The sequence below is a fragment of the Acartia tonsa genome, chromosome 1, assembly GCF_053477335.1.
Source record: "Acartia tonsa isolate MP-2025a chromosome 1, ASM5347733v1, whole genome shotgun sequence".
NCBI lineage: Eukaryota > Metazoa > Arthropoda > Copepoda > Calanoida > Acartiidae > Acartia > Acartia tonsa.
In genome coordinates this window covers 29,597,013-29,621,024 of record NC_137260.1, presented here as the reverse complement: position 1 = coordinate 29,621,024, position 24,012 = coordinate 29,597,013, and the positions used below count along the sequence as shown (strand labels likewise).

General features: G+C 36.0%; 1 protein-coding gene across 1 annotated transcript; it reads left to right on the top strand.

Annotated features, from left to right (window-relative positions):
• The first annotated feature begins 859 nt into the window (after positions 1–859).
• On the top strand, positions 860–22,144 carry LOC145317187 (uncharacterized). The gene is made up of 7 exons (XM_080158144.1): positions 860–923; positions 6,423–6,482; positions 7,984–8,123; positions 9,111–9,216; positions 10,206–10,277; positions 10,547–10,678; positions 21,470–22,144. Exons 2-7 carry the CDS (start codon positions 6,423–6,425, stop codon positions 21,554–21,556), a joined length of 597 nt encoding a protein of 198 aa, XP_080014270.1. The 5' UTR covers positions 860–923; the 3' UTR covers positions 21,557–22,144.
• The last annotated feature ends 1,868 nt before the right edge of the window (positions 22,145–24,012 follow it).

Sequence of the window (24,012 nt, the reverse complement as noted above, 5' to 3'; positions counted from 1 at the left end):
AATATTCGATCCATTGTCCCCTCCCTTACTCCCTGCCGCTTTTCCCTTCTAGGCTACGCCCAGAGCAATTTTCAAATTTTAGATTCCTTGTTTTTACAGTACGTGCGCATATATTTGGATAAATAAACAAAGAAGTTTAAGGGATAATTATTTACAAACATTTGAAATATTTTACAAATGATATTCTACACAAAATAAAAAAAAATGCTTTTTTGGTCATTATAAATGGAACAAGGAAATGAAAAAAATATTCCGTAAAACTGCGCCTGACTTGGTTCAGGCCTACTTTCCCACCTTTGTTTCGACATTCATATAAAATAGCCAACATTTTTAAAGGACATAAGATATATCAGCAAAAAAAATATGTTTGGGTCATATTTAAATTTATGACCCATACATGAGGTTTATATTACAGACGCATGCTGTTATTAATGTCAATAAACTTGGAAAGGCGAGATGTTGATAAAAAAGTATTTGTTTGTCAGTAATCTATCTTTTTATAATTCTGATTGAAGAACTCATGGCTTCCTCCCATGCATCTGAATGGCACAGGAAAATTAGATAAAAATGTTTTTCACTTATGAATTTTCTCTGATGAACATAATTTAATCGGTATCACCTTTTCGGTAATCTTTTGATTGGAACAAAATAGTTTACTTCTTTACTTACAGGTTAACAGAGGAAGAATTAAAATACGGAAAATATTTAATTTTATAAACTCTCGTTCTTTCTTGAATAATTGTATTTATGCATTTTTGGTAAGTTTGTGGGTGTACTTGGGTCTGGCCTGCTTTCTCTCTGGTTGGACGAGCTTGTTGCTCAGACCAGGATTTGGTATATAAAGGAATGGTGAAAATGTTGCCTAGCTACAGCTTTACACAAGGTTTCTTCCGCGTAACAACTACACCATTCAAATCTCCACGGTTAGAATTTTTTTATTTCCGTTTTTTTACAGTTAAGATTTTCACCATTTTTAGTCTCATTTTCAAATCATTGAAGAAACTTAGCCTTACTTTTAAAAAAAGCATTTGGTTGTTTTGATTTGGTTTTTAATATCAGTTTCTTCTTATTTGGTTGTTGTAAAGTAATGTTACTATTTAAATGATTTTACTTAAAAACATCAGGCTACATATACTGTTTTTAAAATATCTAGGAGATAGTAATAATAAGAAAGGTTCATCAAATAGGGATAAGTTACTGAACCAACATCATTATTCCGTTTCTTTATTTGCCTTTAATTTTTTTGTATTATTTCACTTTTACCTTACTAAAAAAGTTATCGTCCATGAATAAGTACATGTCATAAAGAATTTAATATTGATCCTACTGGTTAAATAATTACATAATTTTATCTTAATTATGAATTGGATTCGTTAAATAGATTGCAAATAAATATCTTCAAATTCTTGCTTAGCAACAGAAAACAAAGGAAAAAATTATTATGTTTTTCAAATTGCTTTTGTCTTACTATTATGATCCTATTAAATCATTACCATGGATAGGGAAAGGTTTTCTAAAACATAATTAAGCAAAATATTTCTAGCTTGATCCAAAGTATGTTTAAAATTAAAATGCTATAGGGTTTCTTTATAATAATAAGCAACTTCAGTAACATTGATATGATATCTGAAGAAAAACTACAGTTCCTCTAACTTTAAACAAGCCAAAACGACCTGTAATCTAGAGTTCTTTTTTTATTTTCGTTATTATAAACATGTAAAAGATTGTTAGTTAGAGATAAACTACATTATTTTTTACAATAATAATTCATGAATAAAATATTTCTTATCCGGCTTCCATAGTTCTCTCTTTGTAACATAGTCAAACTTATACACCTTGGATAAAATATCTTTTTTTTTTCCTACAAAAAGTTTTTAATTTCCCTTCCCTTCTTGGTCATTACAAACATTTTATCTGTTTTGAATGTTTACAATTAAAAATTATGCCATTTATTTGCAGTGACTTGCATTAATAAAATATTTTCAAAAAAGTCAATGATATGGATCCAATTAATAAAGATATGGGGTATAATTATCTGCAATTTATTGATACAATTAGGAAATCAATCATTTTTACCTTATCTCAAACTAATCTAACAAATATAACAAATATTACAACCTAAATTTTCTTTTTTTAAATTTATCCTTTTCTCTGTTTCGAGATAATTAAACATAATTAACAAATTATCAAAGTGACTTTGTCAAAATTGTCTGTTTTCGTTGTGTTATGTTTTATATTAATAATATCATACATATACATACAAAATATGTGTTGCATTCCAAACTTAAAACTTCAATGACTATTTTGCTTCGTCAATAATAACAATTCGTCTTGTCTATGATTTTATTATGTAGCACTGACGAGCAATTTTCGAGGTCTTAATATACTCTTATTACCTTTTTAAAATTAGGATAAATTATTAAAACTTTGAAAATTACTTATTTTGTTACTTTATAATTTAATCACGTTTTGGGCATAAATGAAATTTACAACATCTCAGTCCAATTTAAAAGCAATAAATTGCTTAACAACAAAAAGAAATTATTATTTTGTGTCTAGATGAATATGAGGGATATAAGAAATTCAACTTTGTTAAAAATTTGTGCCTTAATAACATAGAAATATGCTTGTTTCATAATATAATGGTTAAAATAACATTTTCATAGTAAAAATAGTTATTTGATATTTTAACGATGAAAATATTACTATTAGACAAATTGGCTTCCTTAAAGGTTAATACTAATTTTTAAACAATCCTTTTTTTGTCCTATATGATTGAAAGTCAAAATAAAATCAACACAATACTTAGAAATTTGATTTATAATCACTTACTTGTTTTTCTTTTTATCACTGATAAAATTCTTTTGATGAGAATTTTTGTTATTTTTTTCTCAAGATTAAAATTAATATTCAATAATTGTGTCTGTTTCTCATTTATATGAAAGAGAAGTTTTTCTATAATTTTGGTAGTTCTGCCCGTCCGTCTGTAACGTAGAAATATTATCGTTATGTTAGGCATGTTAGAATTGTTTTCATCGATTTCAAATTTTGCATGATTATTCCTGTAACAATTATGCGCGATTAAGAAAGTGTAACAACTCTAAATAAAGGTACTAAGAAAGAGAGGGAATGTCTGATTGAGCCAATAGGAGAATCGCATCGGAATTTACATTGGATCTCATTGGTTGAAATTATGTACACATTTTCCTACGAAGGCATGTTTTTTTTCATTTCATACATACATAAAAGTCAGCTGTTAACAGTATATTTTCTTAGTAGAAAGCTTTGCGGAATCAGAATTAATTGCCCAAAAATTTCGTTTACAATTTGAAAGCTTGAAACAAAGTTGGATTCTTAAAAAAAAAGTTAGGCTGGCAACTCGCTGGTGAGGCAAAATTATTTTTGTGAAAAATCCTCCAAAATCGAATAAAAAAATTTACAAAAATGAAATAAAATCTTAAGAGGGTTATTAACATATGATTTTGTTTAATTTTTGTAGATTTTTAATGTGCTTTTGGATGATTTTTCACAAAAATAATTTTGCCTCACTTTCGAATAGCGAGTCTATCATTTTTTAAGAATCCACATCAGCTTGAGTCGAAAGTAAACAATATTTTTGTCTGCTAGGAATGTTCTCTCTTAGATTTGACGAAAAAAGGGTTCAGAATATTCTTCTACTCTTCTATTTCTATTCAACTCTATAAAGTTTCCAGAAAACCCATTTAACACTACTTTTTGACAATATTTGTTAATATGTTCAAATTATTATATTTATCTGATTTTTGGAATAATGATTTCCAGGACAACAAGGAACAATATTAGAAGCGAAGGTTTTCTATTTTGTTAATCAATTTTGCAACAAATTTATATACAAATTCGTTAGACTTATAAAATATATTTCCTGCTTTTTAAGGTCTGCCACTCTACAAGTGTTAGATTTGTTTGTGTTACTTTCTGATTTGAAATTTTCGCTTTTAGGAATGTTGTTATCCTCGTTAAGATAGAAGCTATTTATTTTATTATATCATTCGTTTTTAATAATCAATAATTTTATAGTTTTTTTACATGATATATATTAAATCAATTAAAATGTATAGGTACACCTATCCCCGAAATCACAATTTTCCAAATAGGTCAACACATCATGGTAGAGAGGTATTCATTAATATGATTCTTCGAATACACTACATAATCAAATTGAAAAGATATGGTTAGAAATAAATGTCGTCATATTATGCACGAATTTTAAATTGTCAATAGGTCTTTTTGTTTCTTGCTTCTTGACATCTCATGGTAATTTTAATGACGCAGCTATTTCTCATTACAATTATTACCCCCACCCCCCTCTCTCTCTCTTTAAATTTTTATTAAGTCGGGTAGGTATTTGTACTTTAGAAAAATGCATATTTGAATGACCATTTTATACGTTCAATAGCCTTTAAAATACTAAACTTGATTTTATGCAAATTTATTTAAAAATTGAAAATTTAGTTTTAAAAGTTTAAATGAATGATTTATGACTACTGTATACTGTAACTGAAGTATTTTGTTACATGTTACAAATTAATTGACCAATGCAGTCACTCCAAACATTGCATCAAAAGTGAATATAAAACGATTATTGCTGGAAAAAAAACCAAAGATATTATAATATTACCCTCAAAGGTATTTTTTAGCTAATAATATAGTACAGTTGGTTTTTGCTTAAGATTGCACATGGCGGCATTATTAAACAATCGGAGGAGGTTGCTGTCTAATCTTTCAAGTTTACTAACAAGATTTGTATTAGTCCAAGAATAAATATTGACATGGGAAGGGGTACAGCCCTAAGAGAAATTATCATTAAGTGTTATCATTGATCTTGATTTTATTACAATAAAAAATAGGGGTTATCTTCTTGGTTTAAGTCACCAGCATCCTTTAAAAATATTTTACCGTGAACTGTAACAGATCCAAACTATGATAGAAAGGTTAATAGATTAACAAGGATTCATTGAACAAAGAAAGAAAGAATGTATAAAGATGAATTAAGAAACAGTGATTTAGACAAGAATTATTAAAATTAATTGGTTTAACAGGAGAACCAAGGATTTCATACAATTTGAATTGCATGAAATAACAAATGCATAATAAGCGTAGGAAGGCATCATAATAGACCAAAAATTTTCGCAAGTAAAAAAATATCATTCTGCTATTATTGGCAAAAAACGGTTAGTTTTAATGGAAGGAGGAGGCTAAATTGTTTTTAATTTGTTATAATATACCTCCTTTGGTTATATTTATATATATATATATAACAGAAATTTTTTTTAAAAATCTCAATTCCTTTCCCTGAAAATATAAAAGAGCAATTTAATTGATTTCATTCACTTCGCGGAATTATTTAAGCTGTTGTAGTTATTTGTTGCCTTCAAAATCTTAATACAATATTTGTACAGCATAGGTACAGTTTTGGTAGTTGCTGTACATTTGTCAATATCTTACAAGGATTTTGGACATGGGTTGTTAGTCGTTATGGCAACTGAGAGACCTGGGTCATATCTTTTTATTTGAAATTCAAGGTATTAAGTAAACTAATAATTAACAGAAAACCAACCCTTAACCTGCACAACCTTTTTCTGATGGTCCTTAAAAGCATTGAAATGAGCCAATCCTGTCTATGAGCCAAGACGCTCCCTACCACCCCTCTCCCACTTCTTTTCTACTCTTTCTTTTGATGTCAAGAGCCATGATGTCATTTCTTGTATGACACGGGGTGGTGTAAACCCTCGCTCTTTTTAAAAATTTCTCAATCTATTTATCTTTTGCACTAAAATAAGCTAATTCTTAGGATTAAACCTAGAATCTATACGAATCTTAAAAATTAATTTAGCCAATCTTTAGTTTTATATCTTGTTAATTTAACGTTTAGCCAATTTTATGATGAAGATGATTTAATTTCAATTATGTAATTAAATTTATAAAACAAGTAATATGAGCGTTTAATATAAATATTTTTTTTCAAAATCACGAAACCTTTTACTTTTTAAAAGCTTATAGATTATCAGTAGATAAAAGTAACAGGATTTCTGCAAGTATGTCCTATCAGGCAAAAAGTATAGCCAACAAATGAAATGAATCTAAAATAATGTCTAAAATGGCATCATTTCTGAAAAGCGTTCCCCCCCCCAAAAAAAAAAATCACTTCTCCTTTACGAATATTTTTTATCGAATTATTTAAGTTGCTGACTTGAATCTCTCTAAACACTGGACCTTCTGATTTACAGTGGAGCTTTTTATAGGTCGAAAGTTGAGGGTCGATTTAATGTCAGTCATGACTATTCTTCTTAATAGAATATAATTTACATCAACTAATGAAACTACAATTGGACAATATAGTTGCAGTTTGTTTCAAAATACTGATTTTGTTTCTTGATATCTAGATGAAAGTGTTTGTTTGTGTGGTCGCCGCTCTCGCCATCTCCAATGCTGCCGTCGTCAAGGTAATTATGTTTTACTCTTCTAAAATATATTATCAAATTGGACTGATATTATCTTTGTCATTAAGTCATTTTTATATCATTGATTGGTAGTTACAGATTCCTTTATAATGGGAAATGCAGGATTCCATTTTATGCCATTTAGACCCTATGATATCATGTAGATAAATTAAATTTACAATACCAGGAGAGAAAAAAGTCTATTGTTTAGCCGACAGAATTGGTGGAAATTTAATCACTAGATTACAACGATTGCATGGCCGATTTACTTGAATAAATTGGTCTATCCTTCATCAGTTTGTATCCCACAGAAAAAATTCGAAAAAATTTACATCTTTTTGGAATTTAAAGACTCACGCATTTCATGCGTTTTATACTATAACTAAAATATACAAAATTAGCCCAAATTAATGTGGAAATGTTAAATAAATTTCAAATACTAGACAAGAAAAACAAACAAAATGTAATAATATAAACACGAAAACTTTCAAGTTATTTTAATTGCTTCATTTTGTCATTTTTTAATAAATAAACAGTTTTGAATATATATTTTTTATTATGTTGATATAATCATGCAATATTTGTTATTTTAAATTCTTATTTCATTTAAAGTTGGAAATTTTACTTCTACCTAAAATAAATGTTAGATATATGGTGCAATTTATTTGTCGTTTAGGGGGTTTATTCCAAAAATTATGACAAATTGCATGTATTTTCTGTAAGAATTTCGTGACTAATTTTTAAAGAACAAATTCTTTCCCTTTTTGTAGGAAAAAGTACACAAATCACAATGTTCTAGTAGAGACAAATTCATATGTTTTCCCAGAATTTTTTTATTTGCAAATTTTTTATCATTTTTTTTAATACCTTCACTTTTATATGCTGTAGTATAGTATTACAAAGGATCTGAAACAAAAATGTTATCCATTATGATAAATTTTGACAAATGTGTGATTGCATGAATATAAGAAGTAATATTATGAATATTATGTTTACTTATAATTCTTTATTTTTACTCAGGAAGAAGGGCGAGGGGATAATCTTAATTACATTTTCTCCCCCTAAAAATACAAACTTCTAAACGAAAAATTGTATTCATAAGAATTAAGGGCAATATTAAATTATCGTACATAGTCTTATCCCTGCACTCCTGTTCTTTACTGCAGCTATAATGCATACTTATATATACATAAACAATATATAAAGAACTATAAATTGTATATTAATGAGTACCCTCAAAAATAACAAACTATTTGCTTAGCCATTACAATAACTTGTAGTATTTACTTTCAAGTTTTTTAAGCTTCTTTAATTACATACGTTGTGTTACAAAACACAAATATTATTATTATTTTATGCGTAAACGTTATACATTTTGATTTTATTTTAAACAAACAAGGAATAATATATCTCTTTTTGATGAAGGAATAGCTTTTAATATTTCAAAAGGCTTATGTTTTCAATTAAACTAATCTTGTTAAATGTGTTTTTACTTTTTTTTCAGCGTGAAGCTGACGCCGAAGCAGATGCTGATGCCTACTTCCCCTACCATGCTGCTGTAGCTCCTGTTGCTCCTCTAGTTTATCATGCTCCCAACTGCACCACCGTAGAGGAGACCGTCACTCTCAAGCAGTGCACACCCAAGTAAGTTAGGATGGGTTTAACTAACATGCTTTCAAACATTGGTTTCACGTTATGTATGTCTACCATGCTCCAAACTATTGACAGTATTGTCTGTATGTCTACAATGCTCACAACTATTGACAGTATTCTCTGTATGTCTACAATGCTCCCAACTATTGACAGTATTGTCTGTATGTCTACAATGCTCCCAACTATTGACAGTATTGTCTGTATGTCTACCATGCTCCCAACTATTGACAGTATTGTCTGTATGTCTACAATGCTCCCAACTATTGACAGTATTGTCTGTATGTCTACCATGCTCCCAACTATTGACAGTATTGTCTGTATGTCTACAATGCTCCCGACTATTGACAGTATTGTCTGTATGTCTACCATGCTCCCAACTATTGACAGTATTGTCTGTAAGTCTACCATGCTCCCAACTATTGACAGTATTGTCTGTATGTCTACAATGCTCCCAACTATTGACAGTATTGTCTGTATGTCTACAATGCTCCCGACTATTGACAGTATTGTCTGTATGTCTACAATGCTCCCAACTATTGACAGTATTGTCTGTATGTCTACCATGCTCCCAACTATTGACAGTATTGTCTGTATGTCTACAATGCTCGTAACTATTGACAGTATTGTCTGTATGTCTACAATGCTCCCAACTATTGACAGTATTGTCTGTATGTCTACAATGCTCCCAACTATTGACAGTATTGTCTGTATGTCTACAATACTCCCAACTATTGACAGTATTGTCTGAATGTCTACAATGCTCCCAGCTATTGACAGATTGCTAAATCGATGTGCATCTTTGCAAGACCTCTCAGGAAGTTACCTGTATATGACATTGAGTTTTTTCTTTATTAATCCCCCTTCCCTCTCCACCTTGTTTACGTTTCTAACAAAGAAAAAAAACATCATGCAATCAAAGGGTTGTTTTTCATTTAGATGTTGCAAACGTGGCTATTATTTTATGTTTATTTTTGTCAGGATTGACAACAAGTGTGATGACGTTGAGGTCCCTATCCAGAAGATTGAGTTCGAGGAGGTCTGCACTGACATCACCCACAAGATCTGCACACCCAAGGTTGTTGAGGTATGTACAAAATAATTATTTTAGTTCGGGTTCTTTTATATTCTGCTAAAGACTTTAAGTGGTCGGCAGATTTATTTCTTAGATCAACAGTCAACTTGAACAAGTACAACCTATACTTCTATATTACTTCTATACTTATAGGTCAACCTATGTCTTTTGTGAACTAGGTTAAGAAAAGGATGAGGGGTAAATACATCCCTACATTATTGTTATTATCTATCCCCTGAGTAAAAAGGCTATCAATCTGATGTGTTATATTATCTCATAATCATAATCACGGTTATTATACAGCAAGGAAAAAAAATTTAGTTTTACAATGGAGAGTATCATAATTCAATTATAGTATCAAACAAAATATTTCGGAGTTTTTAGGTATGACATAATGACATATTAATACGGAAAAGATATCTCCTCTAATCCCCACCCCCTCCCTGTTAATTCAATTGTCAAATTCTGTATTTGGAAGCTTATATTATTTTTAGGAAAGATAGGGGTATATACTAATTGTCCTATTTTTAAGACGGAATAATTAACTTGATTTATGTTTCTACGTAGTCAGAATTAGTTTCTCGCTCCCTGCCATTTTAAACATAATATGTTTAATATGAGTTCGTGGCTCTTTGTTGCGGACCAAACAATCATGTAATTCTGAGAAATTGGCTGATTTTTAAAGGAAAAAAAGCATAAACCATTTGGTGCTCCTAGAAAAAGGAGGAAAATATTTTTCTAAACATGGAATTATAAAATAAAAAAAATACCGATTATCAATTAATATTATGTCTACAATAAAAATAATATTATGTAATATGATTAAAATTGTATGAAAAAAAACATAAAAAATTTATAAATTATTTTTGAACATCCTAAAGCTGTCTTGTCAAATTAAAACTGATTTGAATTACATCATTCAAATTTTGAATATTGTGTATATAAAACAAGGTTTGTTATTTGCCTAGTAGCACAACAAGTATAAAAATGTAAAAATTTAGGCTACTGGTGGTGAGGAAGCTGCTGAGAAGGTGAAGAGAGAGGCTGATGCTGAAGCCGATGCTGATGCCCAGGTATACTAAATTCTCTTCCTTGTTTATTTGCAGTCATTGTTAACTATGGGTTGCTTATTATCATACTAATCGAAGCAACTTTATTAATGGTTGGTCTCTAATCTAAAGTTAGGTTGGGATGCTGGGCTTTGTTTTAATTATGAAACTTGAATAGATAAATACCTGTCAGGGACTAAGATAGTGTTATTTTCAATAGTAGAACTAGATTGGGTAAGTGGATAGTGATATATTGAAACCTGCCTCTTTATATTATATAGTTTATTATCTAGTTCCTTGGCTACCATGGCTACCCCGTTGTTGCCCCTGTTCTGTACACCACTGTCTGTGAGGACAAGGTTCAACAGGTCTGCCACAAGAAGCCCGTAGTTGTTGCCGCCACACAGACTGTCAAGAGCTGCCAGGTAACCAGATTCAATTGATAGTCAACAGTTAAACGTGTTATAGGACAAAACTGAAATTTTAGACACTGAATTAAAATTTAAATCAGATCTTTAATACAAACCAGAATGAGCTTATTAGTATATAATGTTATTCACCCATTTTTAATTATTCTAAATGTAAATATGTAAGAAATCAATTAATCTTTATTTCGAAATAATAATGCCTTTCATATTAGATAAAAAAGTCTTTGTCAAGTTGAATTGTTTGGATTTTAATATTGTTAAATTTTCCCTGAAAATTATTTGATGAATGTTGATAATAACGTTATAATTTCTTATTATTTTGCTGGTAAGAGGCACTCCACCGTGAAATATCATTTTTTCGTAGACACTTTGTTATAGATAGTGGATGAAATTTATAATAAATTGTAAGACATAGAGCATTTAGGGAGATAGATTTTTAGAAATTGCTTACATTTGATTTGTACATGACAATGGGCTTGTACATGTCAATGGGTTTGTACACGTGATAGACAGCTAAATATGTGGAGAACTTTGAGATTATCATTATTTAGCCAGAAATATTTTTTTTCATTTTAGATGACGGGTATGAATAAAATGATTTTAAAAGATTATACGTTATGTTCAAAAAGTTTAGTTTCTGTGAGTTCTGTGAGATTGTGTAATGTATATCCAAATTTCAGAAAGATAAATTTCTGTTTCTAAAACCCTCTATTTTTATGTAATTACAAATAGAGTTGGGACATGGGTAGGTTTATTTATGCTGTCAACCATCAGTAAAAGGGTTTTTAGATGAAGGTTGTAGTTTGAGAATGAAATAATTCGTAAATTGGTTCTTTGTCTTATTCAACATTAATCATTTAACACATCACATTTTGCACTACCAACACAAGTAGGAATTTAAATTCATTAAATAAATTAAAAAATAATTTTCAGAATAACCATGCAATCATACATTTTCTATTCCACTTAATGTTGAGACTATGGCTTTTATTGAATGTCATGAGCAAAGTCGACTTACATTCTAAAATACATTTGTTCCAAAGTCCATTTTCCATATAAAAGAATTTGTAGTTGTGTAAAAAAAAAATTTCATAATTTAAATTGCTTTCCATGGCTTAAATATTTTACGTAGATTTTTTACTGTTTATGTATATTGTGTGTCTTTTTTATAGCTATCAATTATTGTTTTAACTAGTTATGACTTGCTAAAAACATTTTACTTGGTTTAAGATGCTTTTGTTTTATGTCTTAAGAGATAGAATAACAATTAATCTTCACTCTTAGTATCACAAAATAATTGGAAAGAAGAATATAAAATCTTCCTTATTTCCTAATAACATAGGTATAGAAGTTTCACTAAAATTGTAGAAAATGAGAATGTAATTTGGATTCTAACTTACATTTTATGAACCCTTGATCCAACATCAAAGCAAGACAATGTGTAAAATTATGAATAAAATATAATTTAGTTTTTGCTAAAAAGATATGCACCAAAAATATTTCTTGGGAGAGTTTGCGAGGCATAAATATACACATTACTTTGGTTATAAGGTGGGTGGCAATAATATTTTAAACTTTTTGCAACAAAGAAACAAGAACAAGAAAAACTAAATGCATTTTTTAAAAATACAATTTAATTCACGAAAGATTTAAGTAAATTTAAACTTAATGGAAGTTGTTGGCTGATATTTTACTACTTTATATTTGATTTTAAATAATGGCCTAGCTAGTTTTAAATTGTGTTTCTAAGTATATATTCATATCATCAAGTTTATGAATACAAAAGTGGCTTTGCTTCTTAAACATGCTTGCTTAAAGATAATTTTAAAATCTCTGGCCCAACAAATCTCTCCAAGCAAAGTCTATGCAACTATTTAAAGATAAATTAAAAAGTAAAATAGTGATAATGATCTTAAAAAGGAAGATATTCTTACTTCTTTGTAATAAGTAATGTAGACAGCTACACCTGTTTAAAGATTTTGAAATGAAATCTTTCTACACATAATGTTTTCAATATTTCTTTTCAACCTTACTATTATGAGAAAAAAATCATTTGGTTGATTACTTTTAATTGCAGAAAATATTTTTTTAAAACTTTCCGTCTGGAAACTTCTGATGCAATAATTAATTTGATTTTTAATGGCTTTTGCTAACCAGATAATTTTATGATAAAAAAAAATAGAAAATGGGATATTTAATCAAAATAATAATCTTAACATGTTATCTTGCAGGTGTCGGGTTTTAATCTAGGCCCCAACCGATTGTTAATCAAACACGTTAAAACTTAATATGCGTGACAGCAATATTAATTGAATGAATTGACCATCAAGAAATGTTGATACTTTCTAACAGAGGTTCAGAAACTAAATTGATGGAAGTATGTAATAATGGAAAAAAATTGGATTTACTTCAACGTTTATTCCATTTAAAATAAATTTGCAATGTTTGAGGTTTTCAAATCCTGGTAGGTAGCGCGCCCATCCTTCATTTTCTTTATTAAACTTTGAATTAACTTTCTGCTTAGTTACTACAGATGTAATCAGAAATATTACTGTTCAGTTGGGAAATTAAGATTATTTCAGAAAAATTGAGTGGATAATCAACAATTTTTTTATATCTTAGTTTTTATAATCTAAAAATCATCAGTATATACATATATATAGCTACAAATGAGAAGTTCTCTTATTCTTTTCTTTTATATAAAGGCTAGTATATAAGTATTCTTTTTTTTTAAAGGCAATGTCAGATAATAGTAGATAAGCCACTTGAAAACACTGAAATAAAATCAAAATTCTCACTGGTGAAGTTAAGTCTCGAATATGATTCCAAACAAGGTGTTTCAAATATCAAAGGTGCGCTTTATTGCAAACAAGAACAAAAAGTTGCATGGAAATAGCCGGAATAGAATACACCTTTATTCTATAATAAAATTATAGGTAAATCAACTAAAAAACGTATTCCTTCTTGCAAGATAGTTAAATCTCTATTAGCAACAAGTTTGATTTGAAATGATTCGAGCAAATAGTTCTAATAAAATTATTCATATGTACATTTATTATATAGGTACAATGGAATGGTTAAGTTTTTGCTCTGGGGATTATAAGTAAAGTTGAACAGGTCGACAAAGTAAACTATAAAATAACACTCAACTATACTTTTTAAAAGGGGTAACAATAAATTCACGTTCTAAGTACTTGTAATGTGTCCATTGTTAAAGTACTTTTTAAATAATATTTAGTTAATTAACATAAAACAACAATGCAAAATGTTGGCGGGCTAATTACATCATAATAAATTTATATCTTATGCATTTTTTATATTATGTTCATGAACAGCAATAACAATTCACGAGGAAAAAAGAACTATAAGTTATTGTACAGAAGTTGTATATTTAGAAATTTTGAAAAGTTATGGCAAATTGTACTTCTTTCAGTTCTTTCTGTAATGAATTAAAATAAAATAAAAATGGGTAAAGCACAAATCGTCACCTCCCTTTTTCAAATTTATTTTAATCAAGAACACTCACAATTTATTCATTAAAAAATTTATCTTTTTGATTATTTCTTAATCATCTATTAAAATCAATAATAACGGTTTAAAACACAAGATCTTATATGATTGATGTTACTAATTCTAAATAAAAAGAAGTATAATTGTGGTATCCGCCGAGGATAAATGGCAGACACCGGAGTTCAATTAGATTACGGCAGTGTGACAGACGTGGACACCTTACTATAGAGAAGCTACGCTTCTCTAGCTTTCACTAGATAATGATCAACATCTATTTTCAGTTGTCACTTTATTGAAGGGTTAAGAGATACTGCAGTTATATACAACAAACAATAATTACATGGATAGGAATAAATAATCATAACATAAAAGCATAAATAATACATATACAATGGTCAGTTTGGGCAATAATGATTCCCCCATCCCTGGAAAGGGTGGGGGAGAATTAAGAATACAGTTAACCATAATAAACATGACAGATTCAAATCATTAATTCTAAGCGTAGGGAGGGGGTCACTAGACCCCTTCCCCAGGACTCGGGGGAGGGCCATTGACCCTACACCGAACCCCAGATCAGGGGTGCCATAGACATGGCTCACGGTTGCCGAATACCACAACTCTCCCCTCGGAAGGCTGGGAGGTGGTTTCCCTACCAGACTTCCGACAGTGGTTGAGGCCTTCGGCCCGCTCCTTAGGGCTAAAATATATACAAACGATAATGATTCAATGGAATCCTAGTGGTGAGTATCTTCTTAGGGTTGATGGGCTCCCAATGTGGGATAGAAGGCAGAGGCTGACTTAGGTTGGATACGTTGGTCAGCGCCGGCAGGTATCAGGTTTGCTGGTGGCACAGTTGTTGCTGGAACGGTCAGCAGTGGGGCCTGCGGGTTGTTGTTGGCAGCGGCTGGGGCACCGGCTGCCAGGTTGATTGTCTGAGCAGCGGCCTGTCCTCCTGAGGGGCCGCGGGGTCTGCCAGAGGGCGGTCCTGGCCTACCTGGGCGGTCATGCCCGCTGTCAGTTGATTTCATAGACACCATTTCCTCGGCTGCTTCCCTGCCGATGGGAATGGCATCCCAGTCCACTGAAAAGTCCCGGGACTTGGCATGGTTGAGCCTGGCTCTGGCCAGCGCCTTCCTATACAAGGCTGGATGGTACAGGAACACTTGTGATATCGCATTCAGGGCTGCCCGGACTCCTCCTTGTGCTGCTGCCAGAGAAATGATGGTTAGGTCCCCCAGCAGTTTGAGGATCAGCAACAGCAAGCACAGGATGGCGGCGCCATCTCCCCACTCGTGGATGGCTTGTCTAAATCCTGCCCAGACATCCAGGGCTGCCTCTCCTTCCTCCGCCAGTCGGTCAATGTTGTAGGACACTATCCCATGGTCTCCTGTGGCCGAACAGCTGCCTTGCTGAACGCAGGAGCCATAGGATAGGCCGGTCAGCATGGCACTCTTGTATGCTGGGAACGCCAGCAGTTGTTGCCAGTCATTCAACTCAGCCTGCGAATACAAACCACCTGAACTGAAGTCATCTAAGGGTTCTGTCAACAACTGCTTAGGCGTATCCAGCGGGGGTGGCCTCTTCTTGGGAGCAGGGGTTAACTCTATCCAGCCTTCCTCCGCGTGCACAGTCAGGGGGTAGGTGGAGGAACAGGGAATCTTGGTGGCGTGCTCACTGTATACCCGTGTCACAGCGTCTACAAAACCTGTGGGCTCCACTGGCACTTTGTCCCAACACTCCTTGTGTTCGCGGACAACATACTTGTGCCTTTGGCAGGTCAGCTGCAGCAGGATGTCTCCCCTCAGTACCGAGAACGTGCTCCCCTGGACACGCACCGGGTGGGCCGGATCTAGTTGCTGGAGCTTCCAGCAGTTGGCCGCTACTTCTTCTGCTGCAGTGCTTCTCATGCGCGTTTCCAGGGTAAATCCAATATAACCTGCATGGATCTGTGCTTGAAGGGGAACGTCAACATCCCTGGCCGACACTCTGGGCAGCGCAGCCGCGGCTGGGTCAGCTGCCACGAACAACGCTGGATGGTTGGTGGCATGGGCCTCGAAGTCGCAGTTCACAATTGAGGTGGGGTTGGTCATGTTGATGAAAAACTGGGCCTGATGGTCAACCAGATATGCATCCCTCACCAGGCTGGGCTGGAGGCTGCGGATCAGCCTCAAGGGGCAATCTCTTCCCAGGTGGTCCCACACGTAGGTTGCTTCCCCAGTGATACAGGACAGCTCAGAATGGGGACACTCGAGGGTCAGGTGGTCAGACTGGGACTCCACCCGTCCATCCTCCACCACATAGGTCTCCTCCTTGACCAGCAGCCGCCGCTCCTGGAGCACTAATTCATTGCGGTAGAGCTGGCCCTCAAAGTGGACGTCCTCCCCCTCGCAACCCACCCCCTCGGGGCTGTTGACGAGGGCGCCCACCATATCAATGGTGAAGAACAGGGGGTGGTTCAGCTGGAACGTCAGTGGCTGGGTCTTGCCTGGCAACGTGTATACTCGGTTCCTGGCCAGGTCTCGGCACGCTTCTGGGTCTATCTTGGTTGGCCTCATGAGGGTGGGGACCGAGGTCACCTTGAGGTGACCCCATACCCCACACCTGAATGTCCACTGGGACACGGTGAGCTGACAGCTGAACCCAGTGGTTTCCCTCACCTTGACTTGCTGCAGGACGTGGACGTCATGGCCCAGGGGCACCTCCTGGTGTAGGGGCTCCGTGTCACACATCTTTTCTTTATTGTAAGACGTGACATGGGTGGGGTTGGCACAGTCCCACCCCACCAGGACGTAGCTGGTTGTAGGCCACACGGCTGCCAGCAGGAGGCCCCACAGGACCATCCACCAATGGGAGAGGCTTCCAGGTAACCATCTTCCTCGTACACGCGGCTGGGGATCTCCGGCTCTGGTCACGGCTGCTTCTTGGGGCTGGACACGGCTGGGCTGCTCCTGGCTAGATACAAATTTCCATTGAGCGTTATCTGTATGCGGCCGAGGCACCCCGATACCCTCCCCAATGACAGACTGGCAAGCGACTGGCACTTGCCTGGGTGTCGGCTCCCCTAGCCCTAAGTGCTCCCTTCCCTGGTCCAGGGCATGCCCAGTGGCATGGGGCTGAAGTGCATGTGGCACAGGCTCGCCCTTACTCAATGCCCTCCCCTGCCCTAGGAACTCAGGTGCATGTGGCACAGGCAAGTCCTTATTTTCCCAAATTTCAATCTCCCCAGCCTCAGGTGCGGGGGGCACAGGCAAGGCTGGGTGTTTACAAGGTTTTGGATACAACACATTTAACAAATTCAACTTATCCTGATGGTGAGCTGCTGGGTTCCCTTGGCTGGTAGAGGGCTCTGGATGGCATGTAGCTGGACTCTCCCTGCAGGCTGGTGGCACTGGCTGGCATGTAGCTGGGCTCTCCCTGCAGACTGGTGGCGCTGGCTGGCTGGGGGTGACGGGTGTCACCCCTTCCTCTGGGACCGCTGGCTCGTTCCAGGACTCAGGTCTCTCGGTGGCGGCGACGGTTGTCGCCCCAGACATCAGGTTGGAGGCTGGCTCGTTCCAGGATCCAGGTATCTCGGTGGCGGCGACGGTTGTCGCCCCAGGCACAAGGTGGGAGGCGCTGGATAGCACCCCCCCATCATCCCAGGTGGCGACGCCGGGTGGCGTCCCATACATCGATGCAGAGGTGCTGGCTAGCACCTCCTGCCTCTCTCGTTCAGCGGCTGCCAGGGCCTCCCCATACACCGTCTCAGGGACGCTGGACAGCGCCCTTCCACTCTTGCTGGGTAGGCTCAGTCGGGCAGGTTCCATCATGTTGAGGCTGAAAGGCTGGGGCCTCAGCACCTCTGGCTCGGCTATGTTGTTGGGCTGTACCAGCTCTGGCCCCAGATGGTTAAGACTGAAGCCTAGGCCAACCCGGTTGGGTTCAGCCGCGCCGCCCAGTACGTTGATTCTAGCTGGGACAGTCCCAAACTGCGGCATCCCATCGGCTCGGTCCGCAGCTCTGGGGGCGGCTGCTTGCGGTGGTGGTGCTGGGGGCGCGCTCCCTTCCATATGGGCCACTCTGCTGGGCTTCCCTGGAGGGGCACCCTTGTCGGCGGTGCGCCTGCGGCTGGCTACCTGGGCCCAGTCAGCTCTACAATCGGCCGCCGTGTGACCGTCATAGTGGCAACGCTCACACTTGGCAGAACGGTCACGGCGTGGCTGGGTGCGCCTCTCCTCTAGGCTAACTTCCACAGGCGTTGGACAGTCTCGAGCTCGGTGGCCTCTCCCCTGGCAGCGGTAGCAGCGGCCTGGAACCTTGTCATCTGGAGCGACCTTCCCCATCTGGTGGAGACCCGGAGCCAAGGAGCCAATCTCCATTGGCTCCGACTCGTCATATTGGGGCAACTGGATGCAGGCAGATCCAGTCAGCCCGTCGGTCGAGTCCACTAAGCACACACCTTCCTTCAGCTGCTTAGTAACCATGGTCACGGTGAACATGGCCTTGCGAGTGTACTCAGGTACACTCGCAATTTCATGGTTCATCATGAGGCGTTTTACATTGGCGTTACGAATTCCACGGTTTAATTCGTCCACCAACAACTCAAGATCCTCATGGTTGTAGGCGTCCCTATACAAGGCGCACTTTGTTGATATGTACGCCTGTATAGGTTCTGTCGAGTGTTGCTTGTAATCCCTAAACGCTTGTTTAAGCGTTTGGGATTCAAAAGCAGGGCGAAATAGCAATTCACACTCGGTCTTGACCTGTTCGTAGGTCAAGGCTTGGCCTGCCTCGCCAAACAGATGGGACGCCATTTCCGCCGCTTGCCCTACCAATGACAGTAGTAGGGCGTTGCGGCGGTTGAGGGAATCATGAGGTGGCACGCGGTAAGCCGCCCATGACATCTCCAGTCGGCGGATATGTGCCGACCAGGACTGCTTGGGCGGCCCTCTAAACTCCGGCAGATTGCTCAGCATCAGCTTGCGGTACTCGGCTGGGGCCGGCTGAGGGTCATCCTGGAGCCATCCTGGGGCTTGGTCACCTCCTGGGACTTGATGCTGGTCCATTGGGTCAACGGTGAAACGGCGGGCACAAAGTTATACAGTACTACAATGAATGGGTTGTCACTTGAGGCTTCCTAGCCTAACAGCCAACACTGTTTGTATCACTAGGTTGGGAGTTTTAGTTGCAAAGATATAACTTAGCTGTACTTATCAATAGTTAGGTGTTGAGGTAGATAGATGTTGAGGGTCTGAACTGCTGTCAGGAACTGATTGGGTTTTCCCTTATCACACTAGAGCTAGGAGGAAAGAAACTTGCAATTCTTTATTTGCTAAAAATACCCCTGTTAAATGCTATGGAGTAGCTCCGCTCTGGTGTGGAAGTGTGTGTGTGTGTGTGCGTGGAATCTTCTGTCCTTGTAACGCGCGTTCGCGCCGTCAAATCCGCGCACACGGGGAAAACGCGCTCTCACCCCTCAGCTCGCTCTCTCATTGGTCCGCTTCGTCCGTTGGATTTATGATATTTTCCGCACTCTGTTGCGCTACCCGGGAATGGCGCTCTGTGTATCCGATCGCTAGCTCCACACTACAGACGGACTTAGTCTAGTGTGGGTAGGAAGGGGGGAAGCGCGTGAGGGGACGGGGGTAACTCCGTCCGTTCCCACTGTGAGGGAGGGGGGTAACTGTGTGCTGGTGTAATGGGGCCTTTGCTTCTTAATCTTAGGCTTATCTGTTATATCACCCTGATTGTATTTGCCTTCAATGGAGAGGGGCCCCTCCCCTTCCCTTGGAATAAGGGGTGTATTGTTTTTGTGCTGTGGGCTTGAGATTGTTTTGATTATATTACATCTAGCTTTTATTTTTGTCCTTATCACAATTGCATAACAGATTTGTTGACCAACTCTGTTCTATTTTTAGCTGTTATCACAATACACAGTAATCCAAGCCTGTTCTATTCTTAGATTTATCACAACACAACAATTTGTTTGCCAAGCTTTGCTCATAAATCTATTGTTTGGCCATCACACTAGGGTGGTAATCCCTGCAAATGTGATATAATATCTGTCTTCTAGATGGGTGGCTGCGTTGTAGCTTCTCAGGATACTCGGGGTTGACGTAGTTTTTCTCTGTTCTGGTGCACTACACCCGTATGTTAGCTCGCAGCTTGCAGCTATGTGGCATGTTTCAGCCTATCGGCGGCAGGGAATGTCCCGTCCTGCTAGCGCCACTGGTTCGGATCCTGCTATTTCTTGCAGTAAAGTTGGCCTATTTTCAGCCGTCTACACGTATTTGGCTTGTTTCAGCCGGTCCGCAGGCCTGTTTCAGCCCTTTTGGCGCTCAATTCTCCGTTAGATATCAGCGCTGCTCGCGGTTATTCGTCAGATTTCGCTGTTTCGCTTCCACAACTGCCGGATGCAGAGTTAGACTTTGCTGTCCAGGGTGGGTAATTCAGGTTGCTTGCGTCAGTTTTGCCAGATTCACTGCTGGGAGTACCTTAGCCTCAGATGCGCGTCTGCTCTACACTTGTGGTTCGCCGTAATCTCACACAGCTGTCACCAAAGTTGTGGTATCCGCCGAGGATAAATGGCAGACACCGGAGTTCAATTAGATTACGGCAGTGTGACAGACGTGGACACCTTACTATAGAGAAGCTACGCTTCTCTAGCTTTCACTAGATAATGATCAACATCTATTTTCAGTTGTCACTTTATTGAAGGGTTAAGAGATACTGCAGTTATATACAACAAACAATAATTACATGGATAGGAATAAATAATCATAACATAAAAGCATAAATAATACATATACAATGGTCAGTTTGGGCAATAATGATTCCCCCATCCCTGGAAAGGGTGGGGGAGAATTAAGAATACAGTTAACCATAATAAACATGACAGATTCAAATCATTAATTCTAAGCGTAGGGAGGGGGTCACTAGACCCCTTCCCCAGGACTCGGGGGAGGGCCATTGACCCTACACCGAACCCCAGATCAGGGGTGCCATAGACATGGCTCACGGTTGCCGAATACCACATAATTTATCAAAGATTTTACACATTCATACAATCATTAGATAAAGTATAATTACTATTTGATAAATTATCAAGGAAATCATGAGCACAGGGGCGAAATAATTACAGTGATAATATTTTTCTTAAATTAGTTAGTTCATCCATCCTTATTCAAAATATGTTTTAAAGAAATAAATGAAAGCAAATTGATAAACAGTGCCTTAATATTTTGAAACCAAATAAGATTTTGATCAAATTTTTGTAATAATGTCTTATTTTATTTTCAGGCTATTCACTCCGTTGACTGCGCTGATGTTGAGCACAAGGTCCCCAGAACCACCTGTGTCCACGCCACCCATGCTATTGTCCATTAAGATATCATTCAATTATCAAAAATCCCTTTTTTATCTCCTATGTCTTTCATTCCTACCAAATTTATTCTACTTCAATGCACTTTTCCCTCCTTTCTTCGAAAGGCTTTAATTCTATTAAAATCCAGGAACAGTCTCCAGGTATAAATCTGTGTCCGTCCAAGAAGCACCTGTATAAAGAACTCCAAAGCTGCCAGTACAATCCATGTAAAAACCAGATATATTCCAACAAAATATAAACAAAGATTCATTTTGATCTGAATTTTTCTAAAAGAAATTAAAAAGACTGTTTACATTACATCAGACAATTTTTTCAAACTCTTACAAATTGACCTGTTTTTCTAAACATTTTAATATAAATTAAAATAAAATTTGTAAAGTAACTGTAATTGCTCAAAAATATGGCTTTAGAACAACATGTCTTCCAAAATGAAAGAAAAGGCCATTAAAAATATAAAATAAAGACTTAAGTGGACACCTACACTGCGCCTCAACAAGGCAAGACTGTGATAAAACTTAAATACATCTCCATAAAAGTATTAATTTCATTTTTTGTAATTTCATTAATGTGAATAAATATGATTCTGGTAATTTTTTTGTTTATTTGGCTAATCAGATTTTTTGTGTGTGAAATTGAGAAATTTGACAAAATAATACCGAAAACGGTCACAGATGCGCAGCTTTTATATGACAACATCCACAAGTAGCGAAGCTCAAAAATTATTGATAAACATCTGGAAAAAATTATCTATAGAGTATGTAATAAAAAACTTACATAAAATAAATAACGAAAACTTTCAAAAATGTCTTTTAAAGCATTAAGCTAATATGAAAAACGTAAAAATCTAAGATTCGTTCTAGCTCACCAAAACTTGTAAGTCTTTACAAAACTTGGTGAAAATATGTAGAATATTGACGTAATCAATCCATAAAAATCCCAGCTGTTTATCTTGAACTAGAGTCGAGAAAATCTCGAAAACTTGAAAAACTAGGAATCGATCTAGCACCCCAACCAATAAGCATATCTTAACAAAAAATTTGATAGAAATATATATGTAAAGTGTAAACTTATTCAATCCCTGAAAATATCAGCTGTCTATCTTGAATAAGGTTCAGAAAAGTCATGAAAACTTAAAAATCTAGGAATCGATCTAGCACCTAAATTAATCTTAATAAAACTTAGTAAAAATATGTTGAATGTAAATTTATTTAATCCCTCAAAATTTCAGTCGTCTGTCTTGAAGAGAAGTTGATACAAATACGAAAACGATGGATGAAACAAAGTATAGATTAGATGCGCATTTGTCATAGGAATCTTCACTGAACATTTCAGGTGTCTATCTTTAATAGACGCTGAGGAAACCACTTTTCCTCCACCTTGTCTCTTTTTTTAAAAAATTAAATGTAAAAACTAATAAAAAAATTAATAAAAAATAGTAGTTGTTCTGTCTCCATCAGGTTCAAAAGGGGATTATTGAAAATTATGGAACATTGTATTAAAGTTTGTAGAACAAATACATAATCTGAATCTGACCGTACCTAATCTGACCTGCCTGAAACATATAAAAATATCAATTACAATTCACTACAAAGGAGAATTAGATCAGTCCAGCAAATAGCAAGATCTTTTCTGTAGGTATAACCATTAGACTATAAAAGTTGGAAAGATTTTTAATCAATATAATAGATTTGAAATCTGCATAAAATTTTAAGGATTTTTTATAAAATTCGTTGTTTATATAATTCTTTATTTAAAGGCGCAAATACGATTTAAGTTAATAAATTTTGACCAATAGGATAGCTGGATTGGAAACTACCTACGCTCTAATTGGTTGAATGATGTACGTCACTTAAGCTTCTCCAATCAGAGCGCAGATAGTTTTTAATCCACCAATCACAGATCTTAAAATTATTTAACTTAATTTGTATTTGCGCCTTTAAATAAAGAATTATATAAAAAACGAATTTTATAAAAAATCCTTAAAATTTTATGCAGATTTCAAATCTATTATATTGATTAAAAATCTTTCCAACTTTTATAGTCTAATAACCATACATAAACTCCCTGCCTTTTTTATTTATGGATATGAAACTTAATAGATAATATCTACATATATTCTACATGTAAGTAATAAAAAAATTATTAATATAGTTAATCTTTTAATCCAGAACTAAATTACTGCTGAGTAATAAACAAGAACAACAAATTCCACAAAAATGCAGAACAACTTTTATTATCATATTGAGTCTTTTTAAATGATTACAAATACAAACCTTTGTTTTGAGCCTATGTATTAAAAACATGAAGTAATATTATATTTGGTACTAGCGGCTACGCTCCTCTAGGGGCATTTGAGGAGGGGGGAATTGAATTAGATAACTCAATTTCTTGATTTAGATTTTAAATGAAAAAGTAAAAAAAAATTTTGGTAGAGAATTTTTTTTTTGTTTTGGAGGGG

Excerpts from the sequence above, each read along its gene's own strand:
- LOC145317187 (XM_080158144.1), top strand. The coding sequence starts at position 6,423 with ATGAAAGTGTTTGTTTGTGTGGTCGCCGCTCTCGCCATCTCCAATGCT. Across the intron at positions 6,483-7,983 it reads CCAATGCTGCCGTCGTCAAG|CGTGAAGCTGACGCCGAAGC; the intron begins GTAATTATGTTT and ends CTTTTTTTTCAG. Across the intron at positions 9,217-10,205 it reads GCACACCCAAGGTTGTTGAG|GCTACTGGTGGTGAGGAAGC; the intron begins GTATGTACAAAA and ends GTAAAAATTTAG.